The 15,099-nt window shown below is 40.4% G+C and overlaps 1 protein-coding gene across 1 annotated transcript in view; it reads left to right on the top strand.

The window, feature by feature from the left end:
- Positions 1-15,099, top strand: part of raver2 (ribonucleoprotein, PTB-binding 2) — a 142,117-nt gene that overhangs the window by 97,788 nt on the left and 29,230 nt on the right. The window contains exons 9-12 of the mRNA XM_050055512.1: positions 6,637-6,757; positions 10,817-10,899; positions 10,980-11,078; positions 11,877-11,988. Coding sequence (XP_049911469.1) covers positions 6,637-6,757; positions 10,817-10,899; positions 10,980-11,078; positions 11,877-11,988 — 415 coding nt within the window. The remainder of the gene's footprint in view (positions 1-6,636; positions 6,758-10,816; positions 10,900-10,979; positions 11,079-11,876; positions 11,989-15,099) is intronic.

Genomic DNA, 15,099 nt, shown 5'->3' with positions numbered 1-15,099 from the left:
GTGAAGGGCAAGTGGTCCATAACTTTAATTTTGGAGACAAAAAAATGTAGGCTTAGCGCCCTGTGGTCCATTGCCCAATAGGAAATGTAGAATACTCAAAAGTACTTTAAAAGTGCTTGAGTTACTTTTCTCAGGGAGTAACGTTGGAAGTACTTTTAAAGTAATTGAGTTACTTTACTCAGGGAGTAACGCAGTAAAGTAACTGGTTACTTTTTAAAAAAAGTAATGCAGTAACGTACTTTGATTACTTTTAAAGTAACCCTTACCCAACACTGCGGGTGAGTTGTACAAAAATTCACCCCGTAATTGTCATGAATGTTTGTATCAGCTATAGAGACTAAAACAGTTTTTGTACCAGGCTGTAAACATGTTCATTTTTGCTGTTTCTGGAGCCAGCCTCAAGTGGCCATTTAAGGAACTGCAGTTTCTGGCACTTCCCTGTTGGCTTCATGTTTTTTTAGCCCCAGAGGTTGCCCCCTGGTCCAGTCGCACTGGGGTTGGGTATCCACACTCTAATGCACGCAGCTTTTTTTATTTTATTTTGAAAAACATTGATCTTCTCTTAACATTTCCTCAAATCTGAAAGTCTATACACTGTATCACCAGGGTTTCTATGGAAACACACATATGTATCCCTGATATACATATACACATACAACCTCTGCCTGCAATTGTTTTTGTGGCTGTGGTATCCCTCCTACACTGTACTGTGGTATCAGAGAGGAACTGACATGATAATTATAGTTCTATAGACTGATTGGGCTCCTCCACTGTCTACTGCTGCCTAAAATAAACCAAACTCCCGACACAGTATGACACCCATACATTCGAACACACACGGGAGTTTCAAATAGATGCAGCCAAATTACAGACACACACATGCAGGTTGTGAATACGAGTGAGAGCTCAAATCAGTTGTGGGAAAGCAACAGTGCTTGTTTCTCTTCATGAGGACATGAATTTATATATAGCTTTGTACTTACAGGTGCAGAATTTAGATAGAAAAGTGGGTGAGTGAAATTATAGGCTGAGACTTGATGCTTTTGCAATCAAAAATCAGTGGCATGAATACTGACAAGTTTGTGTGTATATATAGAGGAATGAGGGAGGCAGGCAGTTCCCAAAATGTTTGTTTTAGAGGAAATTGCGTTTAAAAAGAGGGGTTGTCTCAAATTCAAGGACTAGACATAAATGTCTCGATGCATTCACACTCTCTTCATCCTGTCTGTGCGTGTCTGTGACTCATAGTCTCTGTAGAGGAGAACAGTGGTCATTGAGAGAGGAACTAGCAGCTAATTAAGTGTACTGTATCTCCACCAGCTCATCATAGTGTTGATAATGGTCGTTAATACACCAATCGACTGGTAAATGCTAAATGTTGATTTTTATAGATGTCTTATAGATGTCTTTCATGTTTATTGATTTATTATATTTTATTGAAAAAGTATAAACCTTTATTCAAAACCAGGTAATGTGAAAGCAGGATCTTGTGTGTGTTTCCAGTCAACCATAACTGTAACTACACACATTATAATGTAGATTTAGTAGGTTTTCTTATTTGTTTTTAACATGGCTTTTCATGGAGTCCAGTGAACCTCCAATAATCCAAAGTTAATAATGGCCCCATTCACAATGTCAGTCGTAATTTGGCAGCCTATAACAGCCCATAGGCACCAATTATAACATTGTTGCTCCTGTCACATGGAAAAAATGATATTTTCACATGAACCGCAGGTTTATGCTTCATTATGAGTTACCCACAGGCCATGGAAAACCATTACAGCTTGCTGCTTTACTCTCATCTGATGATAAATATTTTAGATTACTCTAATTGAGCTTATGGAGGGCTACAATTAAAAAGTAGCTCTCAAAGACTTGAACTGCAGCACTGCTAAGCCAATTTCGACACAATGTTTCTGCCCCAGCGCCTACATTAGCCCAGTAAGGGTGCTATAATATACTTGTTATTACATTTCAAACTGCTTCACTTCCACTTTTGACTTTTATGAAATGTGTCTGACTGCTGAAGTCTTTGTGGTCTTATTAAGTGCGGGTAAAAGAGGTTGTGGCCTTGAGATTGGTGTGTTAGAAATTACAGGTTATAAAAGCAGTAACGGTCAAAGAGCCTGAATTGTAACGACGAGGATGGAGAAGACATTGAGAGAAAATGTGTGTCTAAATAAATTAGCTGAGGAAGATAAGGCAGCAGACGTGAGGAGGAAGGAGGACACCACCTCAGTGAAAGAAAAGAGGGGGGTTGGTTGAGAAGAGATCGGAAAAAGGGAAGGAGGAGGAGGAGGAAAAGGTAGAGAGACAGAAAACGTTTGAGTCTGTGAGGACTGCAAGGTTAGATTAATACCCCGAGGTTTTTTTCTTAAAGATTATTGCCGTGAATGTGAGCAGCTGGTAAAAAGAAACATCAGACCTTCAGAAAGAGATCAAGACTCCCGGCTACAGTTCTCCTCTGAGGCGATTCTCTCATTTCTCCAGTTAGTGAATGTGAGTGTGAACGCTGAGGACCAGATGGCCTCCTCCTCCCTCCTTCTTTCTTCTCCCTCCTTCCCTCTCCTTACGCGACACTTCTCGCCTTCCCTTCTTCGCAGCTCCCTTACCTCCCTGGCGTGCGTGTGTGTGTGAGTGTGTGGGTGTGTGGCTGGATTTTGTGCCAGTAGCCAAACAGACTGATGCATGCTGACATTTTCTCCAGCAGATAGAGAGAAAGAAATGAGAGAGCTCTCCTCTTCCTCCTTCTCTCTCTTCCCTTGAAAGACGCTGTCAGCTACGACTGGCCTTGTTCAACACCAGCACACACAGACACACACATACACACACAGCAGTTTTCCCTGCTATAACACACAGAAACACATACTGTATGTGTGCACCAGACTCTCCCTCTGTTGCTGACAGGCTGGAGTCAAACCCGCTCCATCCCCGTCAGTAATGCTCTCTCTTCAGGATGTGACAGGGAGGAAACAAGGTTGACTCGAGCTGAAGTCATGCTGTAGCTCAGGGGCAGACGAGGAGGAAATATCACCATCCTGCTAATGTTGTTTTAAATAGCCGTGTCTTTGGGCCAGACAGCGAGCGCTGCCGCCACACTGTCACTGCTGAGGAGGATCTACAAGGGCCGCTCCATTCGATTTGACGCAGTCTAATTCAATAGGATTTCATTTGAGTCCGTTGAATTAAATTTCGCGGCGTAATGAGTGATTAAATTATTTGGGGATGTGCCTTACAGTGTGTCTCTCGACAAAACGCAAGTCCGCAGAGAGCAGTTGAATTCCGGGAAAATCAGCTCATGTCAAATGAAATGTAAGCTTTGCTATTAACAAAGCAAACACACGAAAGAGTAAAACATGCCTTTTTGAAGGTCTGGCGTGTTTGCCAAGAACAGAATGAAATACGAAATGCAGCTACAACAAAAGTAAGTGAAAAGTAAGTGAGCAGTGCTAAGAGGACACATCTGCAGTAGGATCCAGTAACACTGAAACCTCCTGGTAGACCAATGGTTAAATCGCATCTAGATGCAAACCATATGTCAGGTTCAATTTCAGCAGTAGACCTTTGTTGGATGTCATAACCCTCACCCTACTTTTGTCCCTCATCTTCTGTCTCTTTACTATCAGCTGTCAATAACTATAAGATAAAACTTTATTGATCCTAAAGGGGAAATTGCTGTGGAGCAGTTGAAATACAAAGTGGCAAGAGTGCAAATATAAAAGTCAAAGATAGCAATAACATTAAGGTGCAATATATGCAATGCAAAAACCAGGTTAACAGTGTGGATCATAAAAGGGTTAGCAGATTGATGGTAGGAACAGTTATGATGCAAGACTCTGGGGGGGCCTTAGGCAAAGAAGCCCATCAAGGCCTCCCCACCAACCCCACCCCCTCCCGCATGCACCCATGCTCCTATAGAAAAATAATTCTGCGTATACAACACACCAGACGAACCACTTTTTGATTCAACACTTAAACTATTAACAGTTTAGACTGTACTTTGTATAAAGTTTGTTTTATGTTTACTGTAAACTAGGGCTGCCCCTGACTAAGAATTTTCTTGGTTGACCACAGTGCAGTGCTAACTGTCTTTCAGGCGCTGTTTATAAGTGTGTAGGCGTATCGTCCCTGGGACAAATGTAAAGCTCTTGGTAGCCCTGCACTACAATGATCAACTTTTATGTGTTTATCAGACTGAATATTTACAGAAGAGGGGGAAGATATCTGTCGGCTGTGACTGGTTTGTAATGTGACTCCTGTCTGACCGCTGAGCGTGGCCACTTCCTGTGTCTGTCCTTTCAAAGTAAATTCCCACATGGTCCAGTCATATAGGATTTGATTTATTTTGACAAGGCACAGCTCCTAATAGAGGGTCACATTTTTGTTTTTCTGTGACTAAGCGACCAATGAAATCTTGCCGACTAATGACCTTTCTGGTTAATTAACTTTTAGTTGACTGTTAGGAGGCAGCCCTAGTGGGGACAGTGGTGTTCCAAGACTCTGGGGGGCTTTGTGTAAAGTACTGTACTTTGTATAAAGTATATTTTGTGTTAACTGTAAACATGATTGACAAATTCACAGAATAAATAAAACCAAACCGAAAACAACAATTTAACACCAAATAACAGTTACAATACTAAAAGCCACAAAACAAATTTGAGCTGGGAAACCACTCAGTAACTCAGCAGACTCAGCAGCCAGACATTTCTCCATTATCTGTTTAGGAGCAGCTCAGATTGCCACTACAAGGAGAATAGCTGATGATCCATCGTAACACTCCACCTTAAGTGAGCCTGGTCAGTTTCCAGTAGGAGGCTAACTTCTCTCTCTAACTTTGAGGCTAACCCCCTTCACTTTAATCAGCAGGTGACAAGCAAGACATGGGAGCTTGTGTTGGGTCTTGAGGAGTTGTAGCATTTAATCTCCGACAAAGAGCTTAAACTGAACTCGCACTGCTATGTTTTACATACTCTCTGCTCTGGTCGCTGCACACACATGTTCTCTCTGTCACTAGGGGCCCCGTGCAGGACGTTTTTGGGGCAGCAGTGGTGCACTGTATATGTCCTTGGTGGGAGGTTTAAGGGGGTTTATAGTTGTCATTGGAAAATGTGGAAATATAAGTAGCTATGGCTGTCATGACCTCGCGCCTCTCAGTAGGGATCAGTTTAGGTGCGTTGCATATAGATATGAATGTGAATCAGATCTGAGGTTTGGGTAGTGTGAAAGTACATGGTTAATACACAATGTTTATGGTTCTGATTATATGTAATAAAGCTGGAAAATGCCAAAAGAAACATCTTTTTAAATTGTGAATTAAAAGCTAACTTGTATATTGTAGTCTCGCCGGTACTTTTAACACCCCCCTTATACCCCCGCCCCCACCCCTACAAGAATCTTGCACATGACATATTTGCACTTAGTGCGTTAGTCAGTCCACAAGGGTCGGGATCAGCGATTACAATGTTGCACCTTGATCACCGAGATCAATTTTTAATGGCGTATTTAACTCAGAAGAGAGACACTTGCAAGCTATGTAAGCTGCATTGGAGTGTGTATCCCCTGTCAAATGTGGAATCTGTAACATTTCTCGGTTCATCTGTCTTATGTCATTTGGTTTTCACACATAGATCCTTGTTATGTAGCTCTCAAGCTCTCTGCCACAAATCTGCCACATGATCAAGGCGAAGTATTTAAAGGTCCTGGAAATCAATTCTCTATATGAGCTTGTTATCATGAACCATGACATCCTACGTAAATGTAAGATTACGCCAAAGTTCAAACAGTTTTAGAATTTCACATGAAATGTTTTAGTTTATATTAATTTACTTTTTTTAATTTCTATTTTATTTATTTATTTTTACTGTGGGCTTTTCACTGCTTTGAATATTTCTTGCATATTTCTCTGCACCTGTCAGGATCCAGCAACATTTGAACCAAAATCTGATGACAGTTGCTGAGTTGTTTGCTCATGTTGCCAGGTCACTGTCAATGAAACCTAATTACAGTCAATGGTCTCTTTTTTCCTGAACTGACTGTTGACAATTTTATAACAAATATTTACTTTTATTAGAAATACAATATAAAACCATGTTTTGGTCTTGTTTGTGCCTTTCCTGTGTGTGGTTTCTTTTATTCACAGTTCAGCCGGATTGCAAGATTGCAGCAGATTGCCACAACTTTTACAGAAAAATATCTCAAGGTTTTTCTCAACATGGCATCAACATATGAAATTGGCAGACAACTTATGAATATGTGTCTGAAATGTCTGCAGGATGGCCTCTTCTTTTCCTCAAGTTTCTACCTAAACTTTTTTTATTCCATTTCTCCTCCTGCCTTGTTTGTCACATCTCTTTTCCCCCTCCTGTTCCTTTTGTGTTTCTCAAATAGCTCTGTCCCTTTCTCTTTTTTTCTTTTGTCTCCCAGATCAACTCCCCTCTGCTGACATTGCAGACATATCCTGCTGATGTAAACTAGTGTAATGATTACTACAGCCATCAGGGACTCCTAATGACGAGATCAAAACACATACTGTACACCACGCACGCGCACACACACGCACACACACATACATTCACACAGCCTCACTCTTCTTCCTCTAACTTGTGTATATGTGTGTATTTTCTTTTTGTTCTCCAGATTCTGAGTAATAGGAAAGGTCTGCTACCAGAGCCCAACATAGCCCAGCTGTTGACCAGTATGACCAACCCTGCTGCCCTGCAGATCCTCATGAGGCCGTACCACACTGGGAAAAGAGGCGGTATGTGCTGCTGCATGGAGCATGGACCAGCTTTCAAACCCCAGAAATTATCATATATAGACTTTATTTTAACAAAGTTTGACTTTTTTAACATGCCCACTAATTGTTTCGTGAGTCGTGACTGCTTTCAGCCCACTGAATTATACATAATGACCTTCATCAAAAATATGTCATGTAGTATACAACACCTTGGGCTATTAGTGTGCAACGACCTTGTGCTAGCTTGCCCTGACATACTTTATCACAAGCTGGAGGGGAGGGCACCAGAGAGGAGTGTAGATAGAGATCAACTGGTGGTGTCACATATTCACTTTGAAGTAAAAGGTTTGGTCAGGAGAACAGATAACCACCCACACAATGAAATGACAGCAGCGTGACTGTAAGAAAATCATAGCAAAAGAGCCAGGCAAGGTTTGGCGTCGCCCTTCTGCCTCTCTGTAATACTTTCCTACACATGATGATAAAACACAGGCCTACTTAAACACTAAAGCAAAAGCTAATATAAACATTTGGGGCAAAAAAGAAAAAGAAAACCCATTTTTTATGTATACTAATATAAGATATATAAAGTCAGAATAACAAAATGTTTTAATGGTGAATGAATGTACAGCGAAATTTACACTAATTAGAAAAAAAATATAAATGAAAGTAAATTATTTTTAGGAGTGGAAAACTAGAACCTGACTATGACATAACACCCACTGAGGAAGTCTGTTTGATGTGGTTGAAAGCTTTAAGAGCAAGCTAATGAGTTAAGACTTGGAGATTTCTGAATTTGCAGCCCTTGCAACCAATGTTAACATCCTGTAAAATCTAAAGCTTTTGTTGTGCATACATTTAGTATGCAGCCATGGATCACATGATTCCTTTCTATGCAACCAGTTGCTGCTGCTCTCCCTGCCTTAGGCTCTCCATGTAGGCGCATGGAAGGGCAGGGAGGTGTGCTCTCTCTTCCTTAAGGCTTTCCACATAGGCACGCAGAAGGGTGGAAAGGTGTGCTCTCTCCGCCTTATGCTTTCCATGGAGGCGTATGGAAGGGCAGGGAGGTTTGCTCTTTCTGCCTCAGGCTTTCCTTGTTTGGGCATGGAAGTGCAGGGAGGTGTGCTCTCTCTGCCTTAGGCTTTCCACTTAGGTGCGTGGAAGAGGCTTTCTGCGTAGGCCAAAGAGAGGCCCCAGAACAGAGCCATACTGCCAAAGATAATACTGCAAATGGAAATTATGTTTTCTTTGACTTAAGTGGTCCTGACTGAATTACCTCAAAGAGACACACAATGACTACTGTTTAAAGAGAGACAAAACGACAACAAGGAGACACAAAATGACGTCACACAACATTACCATAAAGATATACAAAACCAGAGAAAGATGTCCAACAACTACAAAGAGAGACCTCACAAAGTCTGTGTGTCTTGCTTCTATGTAGGAGAGGTGGTTGGGCCTTTTGTATATCTCTGCCCAGGGGCCCAATGTCTCATAATCCACCCATGTTTGCAGCTAGTGCAGTTCCCTTGTTAAGGTGCAACTAAAAACCTTTAACTTTAAAAATACTTCATCAAATTTGCATGTATGATGCACTTTTTCTTTTTTAATGATCTTTGATATTTTAAAGCAAATTCTGAACTCCGTCTTTTGTGTCATCTCTCCGCTCCTGAGGGTCTTAGAAGATAATCAAGATCCACTGTAAGAGTCCGTCCCTCTGTTAGGCCCTCCTATATATTGTAATCACCTCGTCGACTGCTTCATTATTTGATGAATGGCTAATCAGGTATTAAAATGAAATCGTGTGACATTAGTGGAACAAATGAGAACAGGAAGGAGAGAAGATGGTGGAGGTGGGGGAAGCTCTCTTAAAAGAAGTGCACGCACAATTAAAGTCTAAAATTAGGACCTTGATTAAATGTTAAACTTTCTCCACCTAGTCTGGAAGCTACCATTAGCATTGACGCTTACATTTATTATGAGGAGGCCTTGTGATCCAGAGAAGTAACACACACGCACACAAAAGCTAAAGAGAGGGGGTGTGTAGGTGCAGGGTGGCAATCGCCTGAAGGTGAGAGAAGCCTTGCTGATATGAATCCTAAACTGGGAAAATGTGTTCAAGTATGTGAGTGGGCAAGCCCTCCTTAATTTGGAAGTGTATACATGATTTTCCCATTAAATAGAAATATTGTTTTTATACTTTATCTTAAGAACAAGACATACAAGTAAAAATCGATGAATGTCAGTGTTCTGGTTGTTGCCATGGTGATTCAGTAAGCAAGAGGGTTGATTATTCTGTCTGCTGATAATAATAAAAAAAAAAAAAAACCCTGTAACTGCTTATTTTCAGCATTGTGCAATTCAAATTATTCAGCACTCACACATAAAACTTCACAGTGTGTTGAAACAGTTTTATCAAACCAAAATTTGGTAGTACTCTTCTCTCAGACTTGAACAGCTTCAACAGCAGAAGAAAACAGGTGTTTGGTCATTACTTTATTCTTTCTGGAAGAAAAGACAATTATTGGTGCACAAACATGCACAGATGTAACCATTTCACTAGCTCCCTCAGCAACCAGGTTGTCTTTATCACAGCTACGTGGCAAACTAAACACACTTCAAATAAAATTTTAAGACCACAGTGGGTCTTGAGGTTTTGCCTTAAAGCATAAGTGAAACTGTGTGAAAATCAGTGTTGGACATCAAATTCAGTTATTTTGGTTACAAATCAGAAAATGATGAGACAACATAAACAGTCATTAGACCACAAAATTACAAAAGCCGTAGTAAGAAAACTGGTTTCAGAAAAGCATAGAACTCTAACTGTAAAATAAGTTATATTGTCTCATACCATTGAGATTGGCAAAAACACTACAACTGCCCCAAACATTTATATTAGGAGACATGCGCTGGAGCTTCAGAACCTATGCCAATTTTTTTTTTTTAAATTACAGAAATCCCCAAAAAATTATAACGCAAACATGCTGCAAATGAAAAAGAGTGCTGCAGAAAGCTAAAGCGAATACATCAACAGCAAACACACTGCAAATACAGAAACGATGCAAAGTAAAAAATACACAGACCACAAAAACAAATGCAATAGAAAAATGCTGCATATCTGGTCAACGCAACAGTTTTCCAGTCTTCTTGGGGGAGGGTGCTAAGTAGCTGCATCAAAACAGAGGATCCTATAAATAGATGTCAGTGCAATATGACGTGCTTTTGCATTATAATTTTGACAAGTTTGTATGCATTTATTGTTTATTAGCTAAATGTTGTTTTATAAACATGTCTGTTTTTATTTGGGCATTTTTTTAAATGTAAATGTTCCATTCGCAGTCCCAAGCAGCGTTGTCTCGTCTGCCTCCATCATGCGACAAAGCAACTGTGGCCTTCAATGACTCACCGGGTGGAAGGGCACCACAGATTAATCAGCGTTCATTTTTTTAACGTGTTCTTCTGTGATTTTCTGTGATTAATTAATTGAAATTAACGCGTTATTTCGACAGCCCTAATATTTACATTGCAGGGACTGATTTATTTATTTTTACAATTTAAATTCTCTCTCTTGAATTCATGCATTTTTACAGATGAAGACAGTAACTTGCCAAATTGTGAAAACAGCCAGTGATGTGCTGCAGCTAGAGGCAGCTTCTATTGTTTTTAAAGGAAACTGTCAGTGCTCTTAATAATGACAGACCGTTTGAAGTTTGCATTTTGCATCTGCTTTTCTTCTCCTTATTGATTATTTCGTTGTTGTTTGTTTGAGCTTCTTTTCAACGGCATCGTCAACATCAAAATGAAGTTCAAACTTGGGAAAAAAGTTCTGGGGAGGCAATTTGCTTTGTGCTAACACAAAATCCTCATATTACTTTACTCGTGCTTGTTATGAAACAGAGGGCCGTGCGATTGTTTGACATGGGCTGTAAATGACTGATGGATTGGTTGTCTGACTAATAATTCTGCCTGTTGAGATGATGATTGATTAATGCATTAGTGGAAACCAAAATGCAAAACAGAAAATCTCACAGAGCAGCTGTGATTGATGTTTTTGTTCGTTGTTTGTCTGTGTTTTTAAAGGGAAGTACGGGCGTCACGCCAGCCTGCCGTTCCTCAGACCTCCTCTCACCACGGCTCTGCTCACACTGGGAAAAGCACACCAGGTCACAATATCATCAATGAGTTTTCTTTGTGTATGTGTGTTGATGTTTTTTTGTTTACAGTATTTTTCTTTGCCTTTCAGAGCGCCATGCTTGGGAATGGACTGGTCCTCCAGAACCTCCTGCATATGCAGCTCGCACAGCAACAGCTTCTTCACATCAAAGACAAACGCATCAGCAGCGTAAGACACCTGTTTGTTGGTGTGTGTGTGTGTGTGTGTGTGTGTGTGTGTGTGTGTGAGTGTTTTATGATTCGCAAAGGTTAGTGGTGAGGGTGAGACATAGTTGCGGGCATGTGCATATGTGCTCTTACCTTTTCCTCATCAGCACTTGATGCATTATGAAACTAAACAATCACTGCAAACCATGCAACCTAATTGCTTCTTCTCTGTTTGAAAGGAAGACCTTGAGGTGTTGGAGTTTCCATCCACATTCTGATTTGCATATCTCAAAATGTCTCTGGTGTTTGCTTTAATTGCTGAAGTGAAAGTTAAAAGTCACAGTGACTGATGTTCGGAACATTTGATGTTTTAGAAACTGGATGGTGACGATTCAGAATCCAGCGAGGGAGAATCCTGTTTATATTTTTCTCCCTTTCTTTTTTAACCCTCCGTCACCCCCTCGCTTTTCATAAAGTGTTTGTGCTAGGCTTTTTCCTTTCCACTGTTTTCCTAATCATTTCCTCTGACTTTCCGAACAATATATACAGCTGTAATGGGGCAGAGGAGAATGTTAAAAAGAAGATAATACATACTGTTTACATTTTATGTACAGCTGAATTATTTTCCTCTGTAGTATATATTCTGTTTCTCTTTTGTAATTGTGTCATTTAAACTGTATGCATGATAGTTGAACACTCAGCTGTCTCTCCCTCATCCTCTCTCTTATCTCTTATCTCTAATCTCTGTCTACCTTCTCCTTTTTTTGCTTTGATAACTTTTCCTCTCCGCATCTCCTCCTCTCCTTTCTCTCCTCCTCAGGTCTCCAGTCTGCTCGGGGACCCGTCCAGGCTGCTGATGCAGAAAGCTTTGTCTTTGCGGCCTCCAGGCCTTGTGCCGCTGGGGAAAGGCCTCCTGGGAGACTCCCCTACAGGTGAGCAGGGCCAAGTATCAGTACGCCCTCATCAAATGACTTGGTGTCATCACTGCAGACTAATGAGAGCACAGTGAGACCTGCAGCACGTTTCTCTTTGGTGTTTTTGTCAATGCTGTATTTATCAGATTCATTTGGTTTTCTTTTTTCACTTCTTCAGTCATCTGCCAGTGTAAGAGCATTAAAAAACGTTTGATGAGTTAGTTCTGCAGTCACAGCACCTTGTTTGGTGCTGTAACACAAAGCAGCGCATGCTATTTCTTGTAACAGGAGCAGGTGGCACATATAATAATGTCAGATCAAGGCTGATAGTGGCTGTGCAGCTGCTCAGTGACGTCCTTTTTTTTGTCTCTACTGAGGTCTCAATATGAATGTGGAAGTGATTCATTGATGTCAAAATGACTGAGGTTATCTTGAACTTGTTGCTTTTTCAGATTAGATCTTTGAAATATCAAAACAAAGTTGTTTTTTCAAACACCATTTTATATTCTAAGCATAGATTAAAGTTCCAGTGTGTCGGGTTTAGAGGGATATACTGGCATAAATGGAGTATGTTTTATTTAGTGTATAATCAGCTGAAAATTAGAGTCGCTGTGTATTCATTACTTTAGAATGAGCTGTTTAGATCTTCATAGAGAGCGGGTCCTCATTTACAGAGATTGCCATGTAGCACCCTCATGTTTCTACAGAAGCCCAGAACGGACAAACTCAACACTGGCTCTAGGGCTATTCATGTTTTCTAATGTCAGCCACAGTAGTTTGTAGCCCCTCCATGACGAGGGTGTCATATAATGACTTTAACATTTTTTTCAGTGTTCTCACCAGTTTAAGTCACTATGTCCTTTTGATTCGGAGAGGAGACAGCTCGGTAAAAACCTCTTGAATTTCTGAATCGGAAATAAGGTGATCACTAGGGGTGTGCCATATCATCTCGTTCACGATAATACAGGTATATTTTTTAATATCATATGAAAAATTCATATCCTGATATTTGCGATAGTTGGACTTGTTGGCATGTTGATGTCATACTGTTACCCTTGGCAACAAGAGGCATGGCTGAAAGAGAAATAATAAGCGAGTCTGCGGTGGTTCCAAAAAGAGGAGCAGCTTCAGTAGTGTGGAATAAACTGTGGCGTCCTGAATGTTTTATGAACAGCTCCGGACTTCTCAGACTCTTTTAGCAAGTTACCGTAAGTTACTCTCCCTGTAGAGGCAACTCATTCAGCGGCTCCTCTGGCAGCAGCACAGCATTTCTCCCTCTCCTTTGTTATAAACCTTTGGTAATGTAAACCTATATGACGGCGGCGGCCTGACAAAAAACCACATATATGTGAATGAATGATAGTTATGGTAGCATAACAGCCTGTCACAGGTTACAGCGTGATGATGGAGGGGAAAATGGCGGAGCATAAAGGTCCAGGTGGGGAAAAAAAAAATTCAATCATTTAGGATTTTGCTTAAAAAGAAGGAAATCACCTGTTGATTTATATACGTATATAGTTCCCAGGGTACAGTATTTTGTATTTGGGAGCTGTTTAAATGTGTAATTTGTGGTAGATTTTATTTTGTTGAACTATTAATATCATATACAGAATCTGAATCTCACTCTGAGATACTGTTGTTTTACAAACTAAAGAAATGAGAGATCAGTTTTGTTTAGTTTTGTTTAGTTTTTACAAACTGTTAGGTTGACATGTAAAAGGATATCACTTATTTTGCTGCAATAATGTTTTCTGAAATTAGTAATAAAATATTTTTTTTTTTTACCAATTTGTCATATCGTCAATAATATCGTTATCGCAAAAATACCCTGAAATATCGTGCTGTTATTTTAGGGCCATATCGCCCACCCCTAGTGAGTCCTCAAGAAGTTATACAAGAAAACAGGTGAGCGCACATTAGCAGGTGCTGGGCAAGGGGCTCATCTCCGCCATATGAAAGAGCATAAGAGAAACACTGATTTGTAACATGAAGCTGATTTATTCAGTGTTTTTACCGGTTTAAATAAACTCATCTGTTTGTTTTGGAGAGGAAGAGACCTCTGCGGATAATACGGCTCCCGGTAAAAACCTCCTGATCAATGAACACTGAAGGAAGTCTAACCAGGAGAAGTTTCAGCTGATTGCAATCTGCAGTACTCACCACTAGATGCCACTAAATCCCCCTAAATCTTACACACTGTTTCTTTAAGTAATGTTAATGACCAGCCTTGTGTATACTGCTCTAAAACTAAGCCCTGTTTTGACCAAACATTGGCATAGCACAGAAGAGGGGACTGCAATATACTTAATGTGTTTTTGTGTGTGTGTAAAGCAACTTTCACCTCCACAAAAAAACAGAACCATTACCTCTTAGATTCACCCTCATACAATCTTGACAGCCTCCTTGTTGAATGTGCCTGAATTAAAAGCCAATATCCTGTTAAGGCTGTTAAGATAAGCCAGCTGCACAACTTCATATCCCAACACAAACCCAAATTTTGATTTGAAAAATAAGCTTACATAAACCCAAGCTGTGACATCCTGTTTCACAAAGTAAAGAGACTACATATGCCTCAGTATCCCAAAGAGTATTTGCATTTCGTCATGAAAAGGGCTTCCTTTTTCTTGCTGGGTGCGAATTTCTCATTTGACTTGTTGCAGCTGGGAGCTGAGTATTTGTGAACAATAAAAAGGATGTGAACACAGAAGATGAAGGGGTTATACGTGTAAAGCGATATGTAAATAGCCCTCAATCATAATATGTTAATGTCAGGTGTCAGGGTTGCCCCTGTGCAGATTCCTGAATGCCTCACAGTCGCACATTACTGTACAACACATCCCCGGGAAAACTGCAGTTCATTTACAATTCAAATCTCCAGCTGAGAAAAGCTCTGTTGTTTTAAATGGAAATGATATATCACAGACACAAGCATGTGTGTGCATGTGTGCGGATGTTTTGTGTGTCCCTCTTTGATTGTGTGTGTGTGTGTGTGTGTGTGTGTGTGTGTGTGTGTGTGTGTGTGTGTGTGTGCATGTGTGTGTAATGTGAGGCTTTTATCAGTGCATGCGTCTGCTGGGATTGTTAGCTTAAGGCTTGTTAGAGCTGATTCTCTTATTGTGCTGTGGAGGC

Source organism: Epinephelus moara, chromosome 10 (genome assembly GCF_006386435.1).
Source record: "Epinephelus moara isolate mb chromosome 10, YSFRI_EMoa_1.0, whole genome shotgun sequence".
NCBI lineage: Eukaryota > Metazoa > Chordata > Actinopteri > Perciformes > Serranidae > Epinephelus > Epinephelus moara.
Note: the sequence above shows the minus strand (reverse complement) of the source record. Positions and strands in the feature narration are given on the sequence as shown.